At 31.4% G+C, this 24,902-nt stretch overlaps 1 protein-coding gene and 1 long non-coding RNA gene across 3 annotated transcripts; one reads left to right on the plus strand and one right to left on the minus strand.

Moving 5' to 3' along the window:
• Positions 1-572: 572 nt before the first annotated feature.
• LOC134272340 (ficolin-1-like) lies at positions 573-24,241 on the plus strand. 2 transcript variants are annotated; one of them, XM_062754582.1, is made up of 6 exons: positions 573-690; positions 1,242-1,305; positions 4,722-4,837; positions 22,950-23,046; positions 23,395-23,556; positions 23,711-24,241. In XM_062754582.1, exons 1-6 carry the CDS (start codon positions 652-654, stop codon positions 23,965-23,967), a joined length of 735 nt encoding a protein of 244 aa, XP_062610566.1. In that variant the 5' UTR covers positions 573-651; the 3' UTR covers positions 23,968-24,241. The 2 variants fall into 2 exon arrangements, with proteins under 2 accessions (XP_062610566.1, XP_062610567.1); XM_062754583.1 differs by lacking the exons at positions 573-690; positions 1,242-1,305; positions 4,722-4,837 and adding an exon at positions 22,066-22,177.
• LOC134272339 (uncharacterized) lies at positions 14,088-17,852 on the minus strand. Its single transcript, XR_009993170.1, has 3 exons — positions 17,106-17,852; positions 14,967-15,038; positions 14,088-14,511 (listed from the first exon to the last, which is right to left on the minus strand). It is a non-coding gene; the product is annotated as an uncharacterized LOC134272339 (long non-coding RNA).
• Positions 24,242-24,902: the final 661 nt, after the last annotated feature.

A 24,902-nucleotide genomic window follows, 5' to 3' on the forward strand; every position in this document is an offset into this window, starting at 1 on the left:
TTGGATGCGCACAAATTTAGAAAAATATATATAATTAAACCATTCTTTTAGTTTTGCATTGCAAACTTTGAACAATGAACATTTAAAGGCTCTTTACCTTTACCTTCACATTGCTAAAATTAAACACTCAGCAAACTTATTAACACCTTGTAATCAATGTCCTTGAGCATATTAAAAAACGGTGAAAAAGCATTAAACATTTTATGCTTCCTAAGTGAACTATGTCCTACACAACAGTTATATCACAACAACTTAATTTTAGCATGTCTCATCTGGATTGTATTTAATTGATGAAACATTCGTAGGTAAAATATGAGCAGCGATCATTTTGCTGCCATGCAGACCTTCAAGGGAATAGATTGTCTACATTTTCGAAATCAAAAAATAAATTTGATATTTTTCCATACCTTTCTATACCTGTATCTGCCATATTCGGAAGCCAGTACAGAAAGTGGGAAATTTATATATCAAGGAAATGTCTCTTACACTGACACATCTTTGTTGATATCCGAGTTAACCCCTGCAATTTCGGAAATCTCTTTACGTTACTGTGCTGTTCAGTGCTACAAGAACTTAGACTGTAACGCAGTAGAAATATGTTCATCTGAGACAGGAACAATTTGCCGGCTAAGTTCAAGCATTTCCAAATCAATGGTTACTGGAAGTAATACCTGTTTTCGTCATGAACTGGTGAGAATAAGATTGAAATGATTTTAAAATAAATTAAGCAGATTTGATTCTCACATTTTCAAAATAAAGCATGATTTTCTCCAGAGTGTCTTAAAATGTTAGCATATTTACAATGCATATATAATAATTCAATTTCGGTTTAAATAATTTATTTAATCTTCAGATTTTGATTGTCGCAAAATATCCAGATCCGGTACATTTAAGTTATGTGACTTAAATGATTTAATTTAGAACACGAAATATGATTGATTTTTTTTATAATTAGAAGGATATAGAAGGAAGGACATTTTAAACAAATCACTAAAGAGAGTCAGAAATCTTTTGGCCAAAGGCTTTGTTGAGGAGATGTAGTAATGCACTGAATCAAACCAATGCAAATGATTCTTTTTTTATCTAATATGGATTGAAAAATGTTATAATGATGGAGTCGGGGTTATAGTTTTGTTACTATCTCAAATGCATGATGACTTTTGAAATCATAAACGCAAGACAGTCGATATTAATATACAAATATGCATATATTTTATATTTGATTTTTGAATTATTAATAGGAGCACACATGTGGCTGGAATTCCTATTTGAACAGAAGAAACGGATATTGCCAGTGTGTCATGGGTAGGAATTCAACCATTTGATAGCAGGAATATATATCTATTACAATAGTAAATTGAAATTTAATTCTTTCGGACTAGAGAAGTATTGCAACCATTTTTAAAATTGCCATTGTTAATCATGATCAAAGAGGTTTAATTATTATTGAATCGCTGGAAGGTTTCTTTTTTCCTCCTGCTTGAATTTGAAATAAGACAATTAAAATGATGTCAGTGAGCTGCTTTCAGTTGTTGAAAAAGAAGATATTTTTGATGTAGTGAATAATTAACCCAAGAGGTACTACGAGTTTGTATTTTTAAAGTATTCGCCTCTTTCTTGGATAATTAATTAATTGATATCATTACGGCCAGTGTATTTAATGTTCATACACAAATTACAGTTTTAAGTGTTATAATTTTACATTAATGTTATTTCTACGTGTACTATGAGGGCTGTTCAATGAATGATGTCCTGGACTCTATGACATACAATACAGAAATCATATGGCATTAAGCTTGAGTTTCTCTCATGACTGAATCTTTAAAGTCCTGATATCAGTTTATGTGACCCCTTTTCATCTCACATTTTCATTTTGAGAAGCTGGAAAACAATGGCTTTTCGAGACACTCCAATGAAATGACATGTAAAGAATCAGATTTAATAGGCATTAATTTGGGGGTAGATCACAAAATTTCAAAGAAACATTTATTAGTAAAAAATCTAAGTATTTAATGGTCGCTAAATTTAATTTCATTAAATTTCTTCATGACAGCGTCTCCACCTACACACCATGAAGTGTAAAGGAGTTTGGGGGATAAATAAAAAGGAAATATTGATTAACCAATCATAATCGCCAGATCTGTCACCCTTTGATTTGGTTCATTTTCCAAAATAGAAAAAAAAAACTTCCAGAAAGAAGAAACAAGTCGAGGAAATCATAGGATATGCAATAATCCAGTATACGAAGAACTATTCTCAAAAATCAGTCCTAAAAACAATCAGAATTTGGGGAAAAAAAATGTTATGGACATGTGTTCAAAGAGAAGATTGAAGTTAAATAATTCAGACGAAATCGTCTTTTGCTTCTTTCCGAGCACTGAAAACATTATCTATTGAATAGCCTTCGTATCTACATTGAAAACTTTATTTTATGCTTTCATTGATAAAAATAGTCTTTAAAAGAAGCAAAACATAGAAGATCATAATAAATAGTTTATTGAAAGTCAATCAACTAACTGCTAAGTAAACTTAAAACGTTAACAAAAATTATTATCAAATAACGAAAGGTAATTATAAAAACCTTTAAAAAAAGTTGTTAAACAGATCACTGTTTTATTATCCCGGCTTTAAGAGCTTCATATATATATTTTCTACTTCATTAAAAATTTAAGAGCCAGTCTCTGTGACGAAAACTAATCAATTATCTTTTCATTTTTAACGAAAATAGTTTTGCGTTAAAAATCAAACGGCTGCTTTGTCGGCAGAGCGCTCCTTCTGTGATAATGTACATACTGTACAAGGTGAAGTTAACATACAGTGATCGATCTCCAAAGATCTATAAAGAACACAAATATGTGGAGAGGACATAGAACTTACAGAGCCCAGGAAATTTAAGAGGTGGAAACAGGTGTCTAGGAGGTGGACGCAGTCTTTCTAGATCGACCACGCCCACAATGTGCTCTACATATTGAGCAGATAGACAGAACTTTCTGTTGTCTGATGAAGCATAAAACAAAGGCCTAACAATTTGTATAAAACAAGCCAGTCAAAATATGACCCGATGATAGGTTATTCTTGCTGTTATGGTCATTTCAGCGACCCTAAGACTAACCAAACCTTTTGGTTTACTGGTATATGAAAAGCATTAAACACTTAAATGTAATTTGAAGATTATCTTCCGAAAAAGTAAATTATGAGTATATGCTACATTGACAGACATAGAATTAAAACAAAGTTCTTTCAAAATACACTGCTAACAATGAGCTTTACAAACAAAGACGGTATTGTTACAAACATTATCTGCAGGAACCCAATTTTACCGTTAATGTAGTCTCTCTAACTCTTTCATCACGTCCGGTGAAGAGAAAGAGGAAAAGAGGTTAGTAAGTTTAATAAAGCCTCGACTGCAGTTTACAAAATTCAATAAAAAATAAATAGCAGCTATCCTTAGTCAAGCGCTGAACAATTTATTTTACTGATCGAGTGTTGATTGTTTTACGTCTAATTCGAGAATATTTCACTCATATAGAGACGTCACCAAATACTGGTAAAGGGTATAATTTTTTACCTTCGTTTAACAGACAGGGCGAGGAAAATAGTGAGGGATCTGTATTGTGCCAACGCCTATATGAGGCCTCGATGTTTAGGGTCTGGTCCGTTGGACACGCAACTTCCACTTCAAAGTGCCAAGCGCGTGGCGAAGGGACAATTGCTACCCATTTATTCTTAATAACTTAGTTTAGTAGCGGCCGAGATTCGAACTCACGACCTCCCGACCACGACGCACTGAGCATTATGAAGAAAAGGTGTGGGTTCCTTGGATGATACATTTATTGTGTACTTTTTCATGAGACCATAGGCCTGTGTCACGATAAACATTCAAAAGTTGAAGAACTCTCACTGTGAAATGCAACTTTGTTCCAAATAAAGGTCCAAATATGAGTACATGTATATAGTGATATATCTACTTGGGAGAAAATTATAAATTATATTCCGAAAAGTAAAGAAACACACCCTCCCTTTATCAAATACACATCCTTTAGTACAGTTAGATAGATGATATAAGCATACTCTACCCTTATATTTCTAAATAGTCTAATTTCTAATAAATTTTTATTTTAAAATTTCTTAAACATTTCTAATAGCAACGTCCAATTATTAATTGGACGTGTGACTTACTATAGGATGCTTGGTTAACAAATTCTTGTTTTACACTGCATTTGAGACTTTTTACTCAAATATAGAAACGTCATCATACATAGGTTTAGGACTTCAAATCATGACCTATATTCAACACTCAGTGTCAGTGAGCAGTGAAGGTTCTTTATTCTGCCTAACCGGCTGAAATTTAAAGATTGCTCACTCCTCTAAGGCGTCCAATTCCACCTTTGAACATTACAGGGGACCAAGTCTGTTTGCTTTTTTCTCCATTAATTGTCTTCCTCATTAATAACATTGATGACTGTTCGTTATATATCTGTTTGAGAATTTTCTGAAAATAAAGTCAATGCTTAAATTAAATAAATTATCGCTTCAATTTTTTTAGAGTTTCCTCACCTTTATAATTTCCGTTTTGTCTTAAAAATTTGTCTTAGAAGAAGTTTGTCAAAGAAAAAAAAGAAGGTATAATACCTGACGCAAAGCTGTTCTTTGAACATAAACCTATGAATTGCATTGTTAGAACAAATTCACAAATTGTTATCAACATACTTTGTTTTTAGACTGCGATTGTAGAGCTGTAACACCTCCTGTAGGCCAGTTTTTGACCACCACAGTGAAGATGGGTGGCCAACAGTTTCCTGCTAACTGTATGAATACAGCCGGTCATATTTGGACGGTAAATATACAAATAAAGGCAGTTCAAGTTATCAATAATTTTTTTAAAAAAATAAGATAATACTCATATGTCTTTTAAAAAGTCTGACATATCATTTCTATTTTAAAAAGCATACCTTTGCTTGTTTTGTTTTTTTTAAGATGATGCAAAGACGAATTGATGGCTCTGTGAACTTTTACAGAGGGTGGACGGAATACAAAAACGGATTTGGTGACCTAAACTCTGAGTTCTGGATTGGTGTGTTAGAATATTAAAATCCTGTAAACGAATATAATAAAAGGCAGTAATAACCTTGATTCTTGTGCAATTGAAAACTATATCCTCATCATATTCAAATACTGTATTGGAATTAAACTAGGCATATTTGATATCAGTTGTTGATTTCGCGGTAAAATTCATTGAGAGAATATATTTTATATTTTTATTTTTATAGAACTTCATTTTAATATTCTATAAAAGTTAAATACTAGAAAACATGTTTTGACATCGTGTTTTAGTGAAAAATTTCCAAAAAGATTCCTTACATTGCTCAAATTAGCAAACTCAAATTTACGCCCTCATAGAATTATACAATCATTCACGTAATGTCAGATATGTTTCGAATATATCAAGATCAATTTCGTACGTATGTATGTTATGTGTTTTAAGGACTTGACAACATCCGTTTGTTGGTCACCAATGGATATACAGTTTTACGTATGGAATTGGAGTACGGTACAGAGTCGGTGTATGCTGAGTACAGTAGTTTCTATATAGCGGGAGAGGAAGACAACTACCGAATCCATGTGTCTGGGTACAGCGGAACAGCTGGTAAGCATAACAGAGTAAAACGTTTCGATATGGAATTCAAATTCATATTGCAATATTATTCAAATACCCATTAAATTCTTTAAAATATGCTATATTAGAAATTTTTCGTTACTTACAAATCTACACAGCTCTTTACAAGGACATTTGTTCTTTTTACAGGTGACGGAATTTCGTGTACAGTTATCCACTGCCACAATGATGCCCGTTTACTACATTTGATAATGATAACGATAGTGGAAGCACTAGAAACAATGCGCAGACGTGGCGAGGGGCCTGGTGGTACACCGACGGGCACCGGTCAAATCTAAACGGTGAATACGGCAATAACAATCACGGAGAAGGGGTAAGCTGGTACTACTTCAAAGGCTGGAGTGTGTCCTTGACACAAACTAGAATGATGCTAAGACAAGCATAGAACATCCATTGTTGTAGAAAAATATAGAAAGTACAAGACGTTTAGAAAGATTTACGCCATCTGGTGTAAAAAAAATATTTTACTCGTGACTTAATTAATTTACAAGAATCATGTATGTTTTTCTTTTTTGTATCGAGTTTCCAATTATTCAAATTATTTTAGAGTATAATATGTTTCTTTATTGAATACAGTTAGCTCTTTAGAAGGTAAAACTTTGCAAATTCATGTATAATGAAATGATGTCTAACGATTTTAGGATAGCTAATAAATATGATAAAATGCTGTCATTCAGGAACACAATATAAATCAATTTTTTTCATCATTCAAAAGCCTTATTTGTTTTTACTAGGTATACATGTATTTCCTGTCATTTATTCAGACAATGATTGTTTTGTAAAGTTACAATATTTTTAATATTGTCAGATGTTTCGCTCTTTCAATTTTGTAATTAATCTATAAATGAACTGGAAAATCAAAATAAACTAGTGTCTTATAATTTAGTACTTACTTGTATATCCCTAACTAATAGTAAAGGATAATTAAAAGATAATGTCAAATTTAATTGTTTGTTCTTCTTAAAACGCTTATAGCAGGCGTACTCATGACGGACTAGTTTCATTCTCTTTAAAACAAAATGACAAGACTTAGTGTATTATTGATAATCAACTACAGGACACGGCATTATCAGCACTGTTAACGTAAAGTAGTTGAAAATAACTTCCAGGCAGTAATAAAATAAAAAAAAATTCCTTTACCTTAATACAGGGTTGATTGAGCTGCAGATATAGCTTCAATTATATGATAAATTGTGTGGAAGATAATTCCATACGTCGGGCACAAAAAGGATAAGACTTGAACATTCTGTCAGAATTGATTATTAAATATACTACAGATGTAGGAATATATTGAAGAAAGGTGTTTCTGAGTTGAAGACGAATCACTCCGTCTGATTTTTACTATATTGAAGGTGATACAGAAATAAAAAAAAGACTCCATGAAGAGTGTGTTATAGTTCCTGCAAACAAAGCTTGTAGCAATATCGTATTTTTGGCTTGATCCCCTGTTACATCTGTTTTATAGAAGGGCTTGGTTTTAATCATACTTCGAATAAGCTGGCATGTTACTACCCTATCTTACCTATATATATACCCGACCCCTTCATTTCACGAAACTCATAAACAAAGATATATCACTTCATTTTTATGGAAACCTTACAAAAAGATGTTTTACCGGTTTCAGCTTTTGTTCTACCACTTTCCTACTGTAACATTTAATTTTTAGAGGAAACTTTAGACGCACTGTGCTTCAACATATTCTATACATGTAAATTATCTTTTTCAAATGTGGATTATAAAAACAAAGTCAAATACTTTTTTGACATTTGAAAAAATAAGGATTTTTAAAGGAAAGTAATAACATGCAACCTTTTTTCCTACAGTTGTTACATGTAGATCAAATATTGTTTTTTTTTATCTTTTTATTTAAATATCACACAATATATTGTTTAAAAGAGTTGTTTAAGGTATACCTTTACTCAGGATGACCAAAAATTCCACTGATTAGAACGAAACACTACCTATTGTACATTGTACACTCATGATTCTTGTGTTAAATTTCAATTTCAAATAACTAGGTCAATGACCTACTTTTCATGCTAGTGACCCCTGAGTATTTCTCGGGAAATACCTCAATTTTTCACACTATGACCAATTTTTCTATATACACAAAATATTACAAGCAACTAAACTCTTTAAATAATGAAATATTATAGCAATGGAACAGCGTTGCTTCATATAAAGAAAGAATTGGAGTTTGGTTCATAAATGTGATAATTATTACAGTCCGAATTTCCTCTGTCATATTTATATTTTTTCCCCATTTTTAATCGATTATTGCAAAAATCTGACTGATAAGAACTCTAAACTATTGATAGCCTCAGATTACTTTCATTGCCTTAATTCTCATGGTATTCATATTATATGGGGTCAATCATCAAATTATTGAGATATGTTGTCTTGAATGGATTTTGTACATAATTTTGAATTTCTTTATTTCACAGCATTCAATTATTTGAAATAATTGAAAGAAATAAAATTTTTTGACAAAAAAGGAAAATTAAAAATCTAGTCCGAATTTCCTCTGCATCACCATACATTGACATTTGTTCCTGTATATTTTCTTTAAATAATAAAATATTAGATTTTCAAATTGATCTTGATTAAAAACTTGCTTGTTTTATCCATTTAGAACATTTTTTGATTTAAAATATTATACTTTATATAATTTCTTTTCTGTTTTCTGAAACCTGAGTAAACGTCATCCTTAACATCATACATAGCTTTAAATATAGAAAAAAAACAACTAATTGTAAATATCTTATACATAATAAGCAGATAAGCAAACATCTGTAATCATCTTGTACATAATAAACTATTTTAAATTATATAAATAACAAATTTTCTATGCTTAATTTCAATAGAAAAATAAAAATCAAACAACGAAAACAAAAAAATGACTTTAAAAAAAAACTGTATTTTGAAATTCGTCATGGACGAAATCACCTGAAAAAAATCAATCTTTAAAAAATGCTCTGAAGTTGAAGGAACGTCCACAATTTACGGATCTATCAATACAACAAGTATTTCATTGTTTACTCTAGTATCATAGGGCACACACGAAATTTAAGGATAATTAACAATTTGCACTCTGACTGTTGGATCTTTAAGTTATTTAAACATACATGCACACACAGACACAAAACACAGGAATTGCTTAATGTTTAACAAGCAATTAAATAAATGTTAAATGCTTGTTATGTGGACACACTCTTGTTTAAATTTTAAGACTGTTTCATATTTCTTATGTTTTACTTTGTATCGTATACAATTCTAAGCTACATTCTTATATACATATAAAATTAGATGAAACGTTTAAAAGAAAAAGATTTTCAGGAACTTTTTTTTTAATTTTAAATGAATGCTGATTCATTTTTTTCTCTTTTTTTGCATTGTACATTTACATAATTTAAATATTATATATACGAGCCGGTAAAATGTTTTGTGATGGCTACATTTATAGCAGCGGATCAATCGAAAAAAAAAAGAAAAGAAATGGTCTCATCAGATTTTTTTTTTCGTATCAATTCAGCTTATCAGCATTATCGTGAAGTTTAAAATTTCACATTCCAATATTGGTGTAAATTATAGAGGAAACCTTAAGGCAACAAAGTTTTTTAATACTTCAATTTCTATATTTCCACGTGCTACGAATACAAGAAGAGGTTTTAGCTTGTTCTTACACACGGGTTATTACTCCAAAATACGATCGTTACAAGGAAAATAGTTTTAGCCTTGAAAGAGTTCATTGATGTTCATTGATGTACAATGAGAAAAAAGCAAACATGTTCTTCAAAATGTGACATGTGCTGCAAAATTTTTCAGGAAATGATATTGACTTGGCACTATTTCTGATTAATTGGGAAAAAATGATAAAACATAGATTAATTAAAATACAGAGCTTATTTTAGTCCACGTGCTTTCTGCAGAGACGAGTGCATCAGAAGGTAGATGATTATACAATTTCAAACAGAAACCTTAGAAAGCATGCCATGGTAAAGAAAAGCTAATGTAAATAATAAGAATAATGTAACAGTGAATTTAAAAGCAAAATATCGGCTTGAAATATTGCGTGTGTTTGAAATCAGATAGCATTAAAAAATTGGGATATAAAGGGATTGATCACATGACCAAATATCTAAAAACTCCTTTATTAAAAGATAGTAAGTTTCTTTTTCTAGAACTTTGAAAAAAATATATATTTAAGTTTTTAAAACTTTTTTTAAGGTTTTCCCGGACCCACATCTGATAAATACCATTTCTAGATTACGCTGCGGCGCAGTACTTCTAAAGTTAATATTTTGTAAGGAGTTGAAGGGTTGGTAAAGGAATAGCTGGACCCTGCAATTTGACTACGGAATTTTCTATCTACTTGAGCAATACATAGGGCTGACAGCGGATCTACAGGGGATGCGAACTTTATCTTGGTCTTTATTTTATGCTGTATTCACAGATTTGTACCTTTTTGTGGATTGTCTTAAAATGGGTTCCTATTCATTATCTCCAGTTTATTTCATTAGGCACCGTATTTTGTAGGTATGTAAGGCAGCATTCAGACAATTATTACAGAAATTTACAATTTTATATAAAATAAAGCATTTTTGGATTATGTAAAATTGAGTAATTATTTATTTATTTGTTATAATAAATTGAAGGTTGGCGGCTCAAAGAATAACCCCACAAATACATTCAAATAGTTTTTATAATAAAGGTTCTGACAATAAGGTTCTGAAAATATCTACAAGGCTAACGAGTAAGAAAACATAAGAAATTAATAGATATAAATATATTTAGAATCAAAAGAGGTAGCCACTTTTTTTCATTTTGAAATATATGGTGATAACGAACAGCATTCAAATGGCCATTAAAGAATAAATGAACATTTTACATATCTGAAGTTATTGCACATATCCCCATTATCCCATTCTGGCAATAACCCTAGTTGTGTAACCGAAAATTAAAATTTCATACAACCTATAAACAAACACATAGAAATTAAATACCATGATTTCAAGAACTTTAACGAAGGAAATGTTCTGTCTGACCTTAAAAATAATATTTGGATAGTCTTTAGTTGTTTTTATCGGAATAATTACATTTAAACATACTATTCAGTCTGTGTTTTACATGTTTACAAGTATAAATATATCAATAAGAAAAAAATATCCTAAAATAATTAAAATAAACTGAAGGCCGTTGACAAAAATTGTAATCAAAAGCTAGTGGCCGTTTTTATGTATGCACATCATACACAAACGTCTTTATGTCATGGACAGATCACAAAGGGATCAAAGATTTAAAATGAGAAGATTGAAAAATGGAACTTTTGAGAGGCATCCCTCACTTGCAGATAGTAGCTAGCGTGGCGCAGTAGTTAGAGCGTCTGCTCTAGAGTCGCGAAGTAAGAAGTAGATCCTTACGTCGCGGATTCGAATTTCACTGTGGGATGTGGAGAACAGTCTTTTGGATGAGACAGTATAAACCGAGGTCCCGTGTCGCAGTAGGTGCTGGCACGAAAAAGATCCCCTCTTTTCAATGGCCCGAAGTGCCGAGTATAGTACAGAATTTGCAGCTCTCCGCCGACAAGTGATGGCGTCTCCATATGGTGAAAAATTTTCGTGAGGGACATTCAACAAAAAACAATCAATCAATCAAATTCACTTGCAGATCTATCTACAATACCACAGACATCACGAACAAGACAAGTGTTTCGCAACTGGAATTTCGGAAAGTGGAAGGCAAGGCGGAAAGAATGGTGCTCGATGAACGGCCAAGTAGAACCAGGTACAGTTCGTCCTCTGTTAGGGCGCATAATTCAACACATAAAACAAATAATATCGAAGAAGGTGGTTATATCCTCCAACCACTGATTACGGATATCATATATGAATCGAAATGAGCACAACGCGTTGTTAAACAAATCAACATGTAAAGCAGCACAGAGGGAGCAAATTTTGATAGTTATTGTAGGAGATTCTGACTTAAGCTTGCAAATGAAATGCGTGTAGGGATTTCGAAAAAAAGGTTTGAAGGTAACAACACAGGGTTACTATCCTGAAATGTATTACGGAAACGGTCGAATCCTGAATCACGCATCATGAGATAAATAACATGTCTAAAGTTGTGAGGTTTGATATTTGCGTCTCCTTCTCGTTGAAATGGTGCGAGCCTTGCGAATAATATTCCATTTCAACAAGATATTCTATTCATCTCATACTATTTTTGACAAAATTTAACAATATACCCTGTGAAACTATGACGCATAAATATATTGATGAGATCGAACTGCACTTGCTTCTAACGAAATATTTGCTCTTAATTTCTCGTTGTTTAAGGCAAGAAGTTTTACAAATCAAAATTCCGATAAATTCAAATCTTGAAGCGAGGGATGTGTTAAAACCGAAAGTGCTATTGATAAAGCGCCTACCCGTGATGAATCATGGTTTTATCTAATCTGCCGGTAAATCTGTTCAGTTTCAAACAAATTTTCACTCATTGTTCGCTCTGCGTGCGGTCATCGTTTGTTCATTGCTGAGGCAAAAAGTAAATTAAAAATGTTTCAGGAACTGTATCTTTAATTCATTGGATGAAGGACCACCCTTTTTCAAGTGGAAATGATTAAGAATTAGTGAATATTTAAAAACTGTGGGTAAAAAAAATTGAAACTTTCCTTACATAAAGTAGATTCAAGTTTGTTCAAATCACAATCCCCTGGGGTAGGGCGGGTCCAAATTGGAGAATTCAAAGTTTCCAAAAGAATAAGTTTTCTTCTCAAGAATAGCGAATGCGTTACATGTATTAATCACATTGATATGGGAAAAAAAATCTCGAATATTGAAGATTCAAGTGTTTTCAAGTTATGACTTCCTTTAATAGGTGTCTTCCCACTTAGTCAACATTCTGAAAAAAAATACAGGTAAAACACAGGTAAATTTGTGTTGGTTATGATGACGATCTAATTATTTCATAAAAAAATATGACCTTTTTCGTAAAGAAGAAGGTATGGTTTTTGCTTTATTGCGCCCTAAAAATGAAATGACATCAAAAAGTTTTTAAACTGGCTTAAATATTAGTTAAATAAATGACTCTGATGAATCAGGAAAGAATATGGCATGAAGGTTTACCATTCTGCAAATATGACGTCATTAATGTGAAGCATTTCTCTATTTTCAACAGAAAAAGCCTCAAAATGGCACATTTCAAGGGTGAATTTCCTTTGGAAAACATTGTCCACAGCCGTCGTCCACGTTAATTTTTTGATATTTTGTGCAAAATTCAAAAACAAATCACATATCTCAAGATCTTTATGGGCGATGCCTGTGGACAATGTTATCTGAAAGAAAATTCCATTGAAAATTGGTGTCTTCTGCAACTTTTAAGAAAATACGGGAAAATGCACATGTTTATGACGTCATAATTAGCATTTAAAAACACATGTGAGAAAAATTAAGTGTATGATTTTTCTGCATTGAATTTCAATTATTTAAAAAGCATGAGTTTTCAACTTTTACACCACTTTCATTTTTTTTGAAAATCACAGGGCAAAATTTGTATGGAAACCATACCTTCTTCTTACACAATCATATTTCAAAGTCAACATATCATGAATTTAAAACTTTAACCAATTTATTTTTCGCCTTTACATTTAGAGAACAGAAAACATTTAAGTCAGTTAAACTATAGATCACAATTATTGTTCTAATCTCATTTTAGTCCTCTTAAGTTATTATCATACAAACAATGTAAATGACAAATTCCAGTATTTTCAGAATTTTGTATCTACACAGGCAACTTAGCCACATATGATTCTCATATGAGTATCATATGATTCTCATATGATTGGTTTCATATGAGAATCATAGAAAAATGGCATCATATGTGAATCATATGAAGCAAATCATATGATTTACATATGATCCACATATGTGAATCATATGAAAATAACTACATATGATTTTCATATGAATGATTTCAGTGTGTTTCAAGCCATTTACATATGAGAATCATATGAAAATGGCATCATATGTAAATCATATGAAACACTTATGTGTGTTTCAAGCCATTTACATATGAGAATCATATGAAAAATACATCATATGTAAATCATATGAAACACTTGTGTGTTCTTTTTCAATATATTTCACATTCTTGTACACATTTGAAAATCAGATATTTCTGCTTTAGATGAAAATTCATTACATTACAATGATCTATCTTCATTGGTTAAATATTTTAAAATATCTTTAAATGCTTACACAACTTTTTTGATAAAATTATTTTCATCAAGAGAAATAACTTATTTTTCACAGTGTACATTCTTAACAAGAAAATATACAAACAAGTCAGCAGCATTTGTCGATACATGTATTAAACATATTCTAACATGAGTACAAATTATAAGATTTCAGCAAAATGATTCAGTAGTTAAACATGTATACTGTACATGTACAAATGAATAACATAATTAGGTAATGTATAAAAATACCATATGACATGAAAGTGTCCAAAGCAACATTGAAATATCAGCAATAACATTTGTCATGTATTCTCTATTGTAAATTTATAAAAAATCAAGTTATTGATTATTCCAGCATACAATATGGGAAATCTTCACAGGTCAAATTCAGACAAGATTGTGTACATCCTCCCCATTTCATAATTATTCCATATATTTCCTTGCTCTTTTTCCTTCTGTATCTTTCAGTTTTTTCAGTTGTCCTCCCTTTGATCTTCCATGACCATTTTGAAAATCTCTTTGAACTGTACCGTACCAAAAATGAATCTCCACCACTTCTCCTTTTCCTGAATAATTTCTTTGCGGCACAGAATGGTCTCTACAAAAATTTCAAAAGTAAAAATAAAATAATTCTTAAATTCTATGAGTTATAAAAGTTACTTAGGTATAATCAGCAAACAAATGTATGCCCAATTCACTGACACAGATATGATACAAGATAAAACTAATGTTATATATGTTATACTAGGTGTTTTGAGGAATCCTATGATGTAATTTGCAAAACAATTACACTATTGAAAGATATGCTTCATAATAAAATCATAAAAAGCATTTTTTGTTATTTTGACAATTAAATTTGGTATGTTCAAACAGTATATATCAATTCAGATTGTCAAAAAATTAAGAAGATTCTGATACAGATACATGTATATTATTTTTGGACAAAAAATACTACAGACAAGTAGACAGGCAGAAAAACAGACATTGTGATTCCAAGATATCCCAAACTTTTGGGAAGACTATAACAAAGTTTATTTAACAGTGTGTAGTTACCTTTACTTTGAAGCAAGCCTTGGATCTTGGGATTTGTTCTTTATCTTACGAGAGGCTGACTGTATATTGAACCTGTAAGACAAATACTAACAGTCTCACACAGTAGATATTTTCTAAGAATACATTTAATTAAAACTTAAACTATCAAAATGAGAGAGTACAAGTTTGTAGGTTCTCTATAGTCTTAAATATATCTAACATTTAACCCGAAACTATAGGCACGCACACCATTCACTAGTGTTGGGGGGGGGGGGGAATGATTGTCAGTAAATGAATACATAGAAGTAAATATTCAATGGATTAGCTAGCTGATGTTCTTTCAACACACATGCACATGTATTCATACCTTTAAAGTTGGATGTCACTGTTATAAATTTTTTAGTTGAAATTCAAAAATCCAATTTATCCCCCCTTTCCCCACAAATTTATTGTATGCTATATAGTTTCATAGCCTTTACAGCCAGCAAAATCTATTCATACTTTGCATATTTTAAGTGCACTGGATTAAAATTATAATGTACAGACTGTGGACAAAAGTATCGGAACGATTTACGTCGTCGTTTTATATTTGGAAAATATCGATATAAATTTTGAATTGTTACTCGCGTTTGATTCGATGCTTAAAATAGCCGTATTACGTAAAAGCTAATAAATATAAATTACAATTTTTGAAAGAAGAAACGATTTTGCATTTCTCTGATTAAAACAAAGGTTATTTTTTAAAACTTACCTTAATATTTTGTGATGTATCCTTTGGCCCTACGTACCGCGTCGATTCTTGTGGGAAGAGATCGATATAAATTTTGAATTGTTACGCAATCAAACCGAGTCCAAATTGAAAATATTTTATCATATAATTGTTCCACAGAAGTTATTTCCTGCATGGATTGTTCTATTTTTCTTTTAATCTTTAACCATAAATTTTCTATGATGTTAATATCGGGGCTCTGCGCTGGCCACTCCATTGTATTGATATGGCTGTTTTCCATGAAAGCTTTCGTTGCCCTAGACCGATGAACTGGTACATTATCATCTTGAAAAATATAATTATTGTCCGGAAAGTGTCTTGCTATCACTGGCCATAGATTGTCATCTATAATTTGAATATATTTATCTGAATTTATGTTTCCCTCCACACGTGTTAATGTCCCGACGCCATGATAGGTTATGCAACCCCAAACCATCACGGAAAGTTTCTTGTTTTTAATTGGTGAAATGCACTCTGGTCTAAATGCTTCGTCACTTTTTCTCCAGATGTAAACTTTATTGTCACTGCCAATAACAACTTGACTCTCGTCTGAAAAAATTACCTTTTTCCAGTCTTCGTCTGTCCATGTTGATTTCGCACGACACCATGCTACTCTCCGCTGTCTGTTTACAGGGGAAATCCTTATTTTTTTCTTACAGACACAGCGATGATATTTTTGATTCTTCAAAAATCGCCACACTGTCTTTTTAGACACATTTCTGTTTTCATTGTTGTTGAATGTTTCCGTCAAATCAGCCAGCGGAGTTTTCCTGTTAGTTTTTACTTCTCGCAAAATTTTTCTCCCGTCACGATCGCTCAAACTTTTTTTCCTACCTGTTTTCGGGGCAGTTTTTACAGTTCCTCGTTCACAAAAATTTTTATAAATTCGATGCACAGTTGTTTTAGACATTTTAAGCATATCTGCAACTTTTTGAAAAGAATTTCCATTTTGAACTAATAAAACAACGGATTTTTTAAGACCATCCGATGCATAATGACGATTCTCAGCCATGATTTTTGGGGACAGATTTTACTTACTTTTAGATTGCAGACGATAAATAATGACGTAGTTAATGTAAACAGGAAGTAGTCATCAACCTAAAAATACCCAAGGTGTAGCATCAAATCGTATCTACACCGAAAATGCCAGCTATAAATAACGCGAACATGTGCATCAATAAATACACTAACGTAAATCGTTCCGATACTTTTGTCCACAGTCTGTAGAATAAAATTTCTAGAGTATTGAGTTGAATTTATTTTTGATGAAGCCATGCAAACAATGTAGAATTATAAAAGAACAAAAAGAAATTATCAAGAAATATTTTGTCATAAAGAGACATTACAGATACATTAATTTTTTTATTGCAAGTAGGCCTATCTATTTTTACCTTCAATATTGTGATGATGCAATTGTCTGTCAAATCAGCTTCAGGATCAATCGCCAGTCTTATCAGCTTCGGGCTCTTTGGACTGAAAAAAAACAGCACTGTGACACTGAACTCAAGTTGCCGAATGCATCTATAGGCCATAATAACAAACATTTGTCATTAAGTTTAAGAAGGAATCCGGACTTGATAACGATCTCAACATACATAACGACATACAAGGTTTCTACTTTCACTTTCATATCAGTACGTAACAAAACGAAAACAAATTCAAGTTTTAAAAAGTAGTAATGCCTTTAGCCTAACCTGTAATGTTTACATTTATTCAGAAACAAATTTTATCCAAACTTACTTACAGATCACAAACGTTAGGTTTACTAGATGCATTGATTTAACAATTACATGCATGATGCAAGTGATAAGAGTATATATCGATAAAGAGTTCATACGCACCTGTAACAATAATGAAATTATATTTAAACAATATGAATCAAAAGTCTTTAAAATAATTATTATTGTTAGGAGATCACTTGCCTTTTCCAAACACCCAACACGTCTGCTGCAGCAGTGACGTCAAAATTGACGTATATTTTCATCCGATAAAAGACAAAACCGGCCCGGAGAAAAATACGGAATTATTTTAATTTTACTTAGCCAAACCCAAAAGATTTAAAATAAAAAGCAAATTAATTTATTCTTTATCTATTTTGTCTGGGAAATGCATTATAACAGAAAAAAAATTGTGAAAGGTTTTTTTTTTTTTTTTTTTTTTTATTATGAAAAGGGGGGGGGGGGTAAACAGAGTAGAACTTTAGATATAATTAATTATTAACAAATTCTTTTGAATTAATATACATTTAAATTCATCTTTTGATATATATAATTGAAATTGCAATTTTACTTCAGTATAACAAGGAAAGATAAGTGAACACTGTTTCATATGATTCTCATATGATCACAGTCAAAACATTCGTATGAATTTTACCTGAGTATAACAAGGACAAATTAGTGAACATTGTTTCATATGATTCTCATATGTTCAGTTTCATATGATTCTCATATGATTATTGTCAGAATATTCATATGATTCTCATATGCAGGATCTTTCATATGAGAATCATATGTATATTACTTCATATGATTCACATATGTATGATCATATGATTCTCATATGATTGGCCACATATGATTCTCATATGATTGTATATACATATGATTCTCATATGATCCACATATGATCTTCATATGAAAGGCAATGCATATGTGGATCATATGTGGCTAAATTGCCTATGTAACGTTCTTTTATACAAGGAAGACAATTATAGATATAGATAAATGTCTCTTGAAATGTCCATTTTATCGCAAGAGGTGTGCGTCCTTGTGAACATTGATTTTTTTTCTTCATGTCTTCGCAGGCAGAGTCTTTCTCTTATGAGAGAGACCAGAGACATGGTTTTTCGATTTATTAATACTCATGAACCTGACTTTTTTAGTTCCCTATCGGTACATGTGTAAAATCGTTTTCTCTGAGTCTGCCCGCCCATTTGCCTTTTACTGACTCGGGACAGGAAATTAAGGAAACAACGTTGTAAATGCGTCCAATGATTTTATTAATAAGGATGGTGATATATGGCGTTGACATTGACGATGACAATGACGTGGAAATGTGACTTTACGTAGAAGTAGACGTGGAAATAACGATGACTATTACATTGACGATTCACTACAAAAAATACAAAGAGAAAATCCTATAAATACAAAATATTTCAAGTAAATTACACATGATAACACATCCTCGCAAATAATCATGATGTATTACATATTCTAGAAAATACTTCAATACACAAAACTGTCGTCAAAATGAAAACAAAGAGGCATAACTCTTCTTGACACAAATCAAGATAGAAAAACATGGCAGATATAGAGTTATCTACCGTACGAAATAAAAGCGCACATATCCAGCGAAATTACTTTTTAAGGTCCTTAAAGGACCCACAACTTTGGTTAAATGGTTGAAGTCACTATTAAGTACCATTTTGAAATAACAATCATTGAAGACCGACTAGATTTTGACAGATACTTACCGCTGCATTATTAAAAAAAAATAACGAATTAATTAGAATTATTCATGATGTACAAGCCATAAAAAAGTTTTTCATGGTAAAAGTCAATCTTTGATAACTAAACATTTGTATACCAGTAGCCCCCCCCCCCCCCAAAAAAAAATAAGGACAGAGATTTTTTTCATGAGATTATATCTTCCTATGAATTCTGTAGCGGAATGTTTCTTTTAACACATGAAATAGAAATACCATTTTGTTTTTAAAAAGTAATATATATTTTGTGTTCATGAATATAGATAATTTTAAGAACAAAGTGATTTTTGGTATTGTAAATTTAAGATATTTCACAAGGACTTGCTCACGGTGTGTAATAATTTTTATTTTTAAAAATCATATACACTAATAATAAAAACAACGCATGTAATAATGATTTATTTTAAAAAAATAATATACGGTTCTCATACAGGATGTCTTGTTTTATTATCACTGTAAATGATTTTAAGAAAAAATTAGACACTTCGAGCAAGCCCTTGTGGCTATTAGCTAACTTTGTTCCCAGTGATCAAGTTTATGCATGTTGACAAAAAACTCGTAGATATTATGATCGAGACAGAATTATGAGTTGGAATAGATTTTGCGTATATGATATTAAAATAATTAAAAGTTAGTTCAAAGATTCTATATAAGATGCGTAAAAGTTTAAAGAGGGTTGACCATTAAGTCACCATTAAGCTCAGCTTAATGATGGCTTAATGGTAGCTTAATGAAGTTTGGACATTAAGCACCTGTAAGTTGCAGCTTAATGGTGGCTTAATGGTGGCTTAAAGGAATTAACTTCTTTAAGCCACCATTAAGTCACCATTAAGCTACCATTAAGCGATTGCTTAAAGGTGGTCTTTCGTCTTTTGTCAGACATGAAATTTTATATAATATATTAAATCAGAAATGGTTTTAAATGGATAAAATAATGAAGTTTTGACTCAAGACCAACTCTAAAAATTAATATTTTATTTTTTTTAAGAAACATACAGGAAGAAAAATCAATAGATGGGTAGCTGCAGAACTGTAGCCCTCTGCTTGAGAAAATCAGACAGATATAGGAGAGAGCTACAAATCCAAACGTTGTAAAAAGCCCTCGATTTACCCCGACGATTTTTTGTCGCTCACTTAGGGTATTTTTACTTGTATTTTTTACTTTCCCCAACTTTAAAACGGTATTTCATAGTTAATCATACATTTAACTTCAATTCCTGCTAATTTTCTTACCTTTCAACGCTAAGAAATAGCTGTTTGTGGTTACGGACGTCAAAAAGGAACCTTTTTAAACATACATTACAAAACTATATACATGACTGTTTCGGACCATTCAAGGATGAATAAACTTTAATAAAAGATCAAAAATTACAATTAAGATATAATTTATTATAGGACAGAATTCTAAAAGCCAGAGATAATTAAAACTACACAAAATAAATACCTAGAGTAGCGACAAAGAATCGTCGGCGTAAATCGAATGTTTTTACAACGCTTTAGCTCTCTGCTTTATCTGTCCGAATTTTCTCCAGCAGAGAGTTACAGTTCTGTAGCTATAGATGATGTTGCAGAGGAAATTCGAAATACTTTTTCATTTTTCATTTTTGTCAAAATAAATCATTGTTTGCAATATCAATTACAATTTAAAAGTCCAATTTAAAAACCTTATTTTGCAAATATTGTATAGATTTTAAACATATGAATTATTTTAAATAATTCAATGCTATAACGTAAATAATTCAAAGAATATGAACAAAAAACCATATCAGACAATGTATCTCGAAAGTATGATCATTAAACTATATATAACATTAATACCATTAGAAAAAGGGCAAAAAAAAGTAAACTGAGGCAATAAATATATAGAATTATAATCTTTCAGACTTTTAATATTTTCGATTAACAATGGAGAAAAAATAGAAATAAGACAAAGGAAATTCGGATAGTATTAATAAGTTTGTGGCCCAAACTCTAATCGCTTATCTTTTATTAAGCAACACTGTTCCATTTTGATACTATTTCATTTGTTAAAGAGTTTTGTTGCTTGTAATATTTTGTGTGCAAAGGAAAAACTGGTCGTAGTGTGAAAAAGGGTATTTTTCAAGAAATACTAATTACTAATGGGCCACTAGCATGAAAAGTAGGTCATTGAAATACTTATTTGAAATTGAATTCAAACTCAAATATTATAGGTTTTCAATGTGCAGCAGGTATTTTTTCGTTCTAATCAGTGGAATTTTTCTGTCATCTGAGTAAATATATACCTTGAAACATGTTCCCAAAGAACAGGGTGCAGTTTTAACACAAATTGAGCCCTACATTTTTCTGAAATATGAGAGTGATATAAGAAATCAAAATTCATTCTTTCTGAATCATAAGAATTCCCTGCAGTAAGAATATACAATTCGTTTTTCTCATATGACCTCCGAAATGGTAATTGTAACGTCATTTTCCCTTATTTTCTTAAAAAGTTGCAGAAAACATCAATTTTCTGTGGAATTTTCTTTCTTAAAACATACTCTGCCATCGTTGCTCAGAAAGATTCTGAGATATGTGATTTTTCATAGCAGTTTACATAATATATCTGTAAGACTCTTAAGTCTGATGGTGACGCCAAAGTCCGATGGTCTCGCGAAACCCCGATGGTCTGCCCCAAACCCCAATGACTCTCTGTCGTTACAGACGCCAAAGTCCAATGGTCTCATGACGTCATACTCTTCCAGGTCGGTCCTCCTTACAGACATATTCATCTACTCAACTATTGTATAAGCCAATTTCATAATTTTTTAAGAACATTAAATTAGGGCACAAAAAAGCTCAAACTGTACCTTCCTCTTTCATTATAAGCATACTTTATTTTTAGAACGTGACTGTGGGGCTGTCATGCCCGCTGTGGGTGATTTTTTTACTAAAACAGTGAAGATTGACGGCCACCATTTTCCCGCCAATTGTATGAATACAGCCGGCCATATTTGGACGGTAAATGTACAAACATCAAAAGTTCAAGTAATCAATATAGTTCTTAAAAGGACTTTTGTTTGATTGCATTGGCATTGTACAGGGTGTTTCAACACACATGTCCCGACTTTTGATGTCTATATTTTTGCACAATAATAAAGTATTCATAAAATAAATTATAACTGTATTTTAAAGCCCATTTTCTAGCAATATAATTGTGATATAAGCAATGTAAATGATGTCAAAGCATTGATTATGTTTTAAAAAATTAGTTTGTGAGATTTTTGTCTTCAGTAATAGATCTATAGATTATTATAAACTAAACAATACAAACAGAAAATCTCCAAAGTCATCAATATTAGCGCATATAATTTTGAAAAAGTCAAATAATATGACAACAATCTTTCTAGGAAACGAACTTTCATTAAAAATGTTCAAATATATGTCATAAAGAACATCAGAGACAAAATAAGAATGTTGACTGAAAATATTGTGACTTTGTAGAAAATATGCAAATGAAGTAAAATGAAAAACTGCTGCTGCTGCTGTTCAAACTTAAAAGATGCCTGTCTTAAAAAAAGAATTAATTAAGAATTACTGAAACTTTCATATTATTAAAATTGTTTGGTCATATGGTTTTCATTTTTGCAAAATGATTCTTTCTTTAATACTGTCTAACTTTATATTGAAACCGCAAAGTCGGCACATGTTTGCTGAAATAAGATAATACTAATGTGTTTTTAAAAAGTCTGGCATTTCCTGAATATCCTTATTTTTTGTTCGTTTTGTTTAGATGATACAAAGACGAGTCGATGGCTCTGTCAACTTTTACAGAGGATGGACAGAATACAAAAACGGATTTGGTGACCTCCACTCTGAGTTCTGGATTGGTGAGTTATGATTAATCAAAATTCTGTAAAAGAATATAAAGGCAATACAAAACTTTTTCGTGCAAATGAAAACCCCATACTTTAACAAAATAGATACTTTATTTTTATTTCACTTTTAATATTTTATTCTATATATTTCAATTGATATTATTTACTGATTTAGCGGTTAAATATATGAGAGAATATATGATATATTTCTCTTCATAGAACTTTTTCACATAGAGCAAAATAAGCAAGAACTCAAATTTATATCTCAAAAAAATCATACAGTCATTTTGTACATGTCAGATATATGTTTAGAATATTTCAAGATCAATATTTTTCGTATGTGTGTTTTGCGTTTTTAAGGACTTGACAACATCCGTTTGTTGGTCACCAATGGATATACAGTTTTACGTGTGGAATTGGAATACGGTACAGAGTCGGTGTACGCTGAGTACAGTAGTTTCTACATAGCGGGGGAGGAGGACAAGTATCGAATCCATGTGTCTGGGTACAGTGGAACAGCTGGTACGCTTGCCAATTTAATTTTAAGTTTTTTATTTGGAATTCAAATTAATTCTGCAATCGTATTTAAAAAGCCGAGGAGTGTTTTAAAATATGCTATATTTGTAGGTAATACATTTTTAAAAGGTCTTTACAAGAACATTTGATCTGTTTACAGGAGACGGGATTTCGTGTAGAACAAGTTACTGCAACAATGATGCGCAGTTTTCTACATTTGATAATGATAATGATATTGAAAGCACTAAAAACCATGCTGAGGAGTGGCGGGGTGCCTGGTGGTACAACGACGGGCACCGGTCAAACCTTAACGGTGAATACGGTAATAACAATCACGGAGAAGGGATAAGCTGGTACTTTTTCAAGAGATGGACGGTGTCGTTGACACAAACTAGAATGATGCTAAGACGAGCATAAAAAGTCCATGGTTGTAGAAAAAAAAAACATTTAAAATGTAAAACGTTTAGAAAGATTTACGTCAACCGGTGTGAAAAAATATTTTACCTCTCACTTTAATTTACAAGAATCATGATTTTTGTTTTTGTATTGATTTTCCAATTCTTCAAACTATTTTAGAGTATAATATGACTGTGTCTTTCTTGAAAACAATTAGCTCTTTAGAGGGTAAAATTTGCAAATTCATGTATGATGAAATGATTTCTAACGTTTTAGGGATAATTCATTAATAATATAAAATGCAGTCATTCTGGAACACAATATATAATTTTTTTTTCAAAAGCCTTATTCGTTTTTACTAGGTATACATGTATTTGCTGTCATTTCTTCTGACAATGATTGTTTTCTAAAAAAAACACTATTTTTAATCGAATCAGATGTTTTGCTCTTTGAATTTTGTAATTAATCTGGAAATAAACTGGAAATTTGAAACAAACTACTCTTTTATAATAATAGTACTTACTTGTATATTCCCAACTTAGACATGTTAGATGTCATAACATGTATAATTTTTCAAATTCAGAATGACAGTTAATGTCGATGGTTGTGGATATTGTTAAGCTCTTCAAGCCCACATGTGATACGAAAGCTAATACTGATTTAAACCGTCAGTTTCCTAAGCAATTGTGTAACTTCTTTAAGTAACATTTCGAATCATTGCTATTCACCATATTTCAAAAGGAACTCTAACCCTCTTACATTTATATGCATTGTCTTCAGATATCCCAGAAGCTAATACTGATTTAAACCGTCAGTTTCCTAAGCAATTGTGTAACTTCTTTAAGTAACATTTCGAATCATTGCTATTCACCATATTTCAAAAGGAACTCTAACCCTCTTACATTTATATGCATTGTCTTCAGATATCCCAGAATTGTTTCTTTTAAATTTCAAAT

This window comes from Saccostrea cucullata, unplaced genomic scaffold (genome assembly GCF_032062105.1).
Source record: "Saccostrea cucullata isolate Sc308-1 unplaced genomic scaffold, CSIRO_AGI_Scuc_v1 ctg619, whole genome shotgun sequence".
NCBI lineage: Eukaryota > Metazoa > Mollusca > Bivalvia > Ostreida > Ostreidae > Saccostrea > Saccostrea cuccullata.

Excerpts from the sequence above, each read along its gene's own strand:
- LOC134272340 (XM_062754582.1), top strand. The coding sequence starts at position 652 with ATGGTTACTGGAAGTAATACCTGTTTTCGTCATGAACTG. Across the intron at positions 691-1,241 it reads CCTGTTTTCGTCATGAACTG|GAGCACACATGTGGCTGGAA; the intron begins GTGAGAATAAGA and ends AATTATTAATAG. Across the intron at positions 23,047-23,394 it reads CCACTCTGAGTTCTGGATTG|GACTTGACAACATCCGTTTG; the intron begins GTGAGTTATGAT and ends TGCGTTTTTAAG.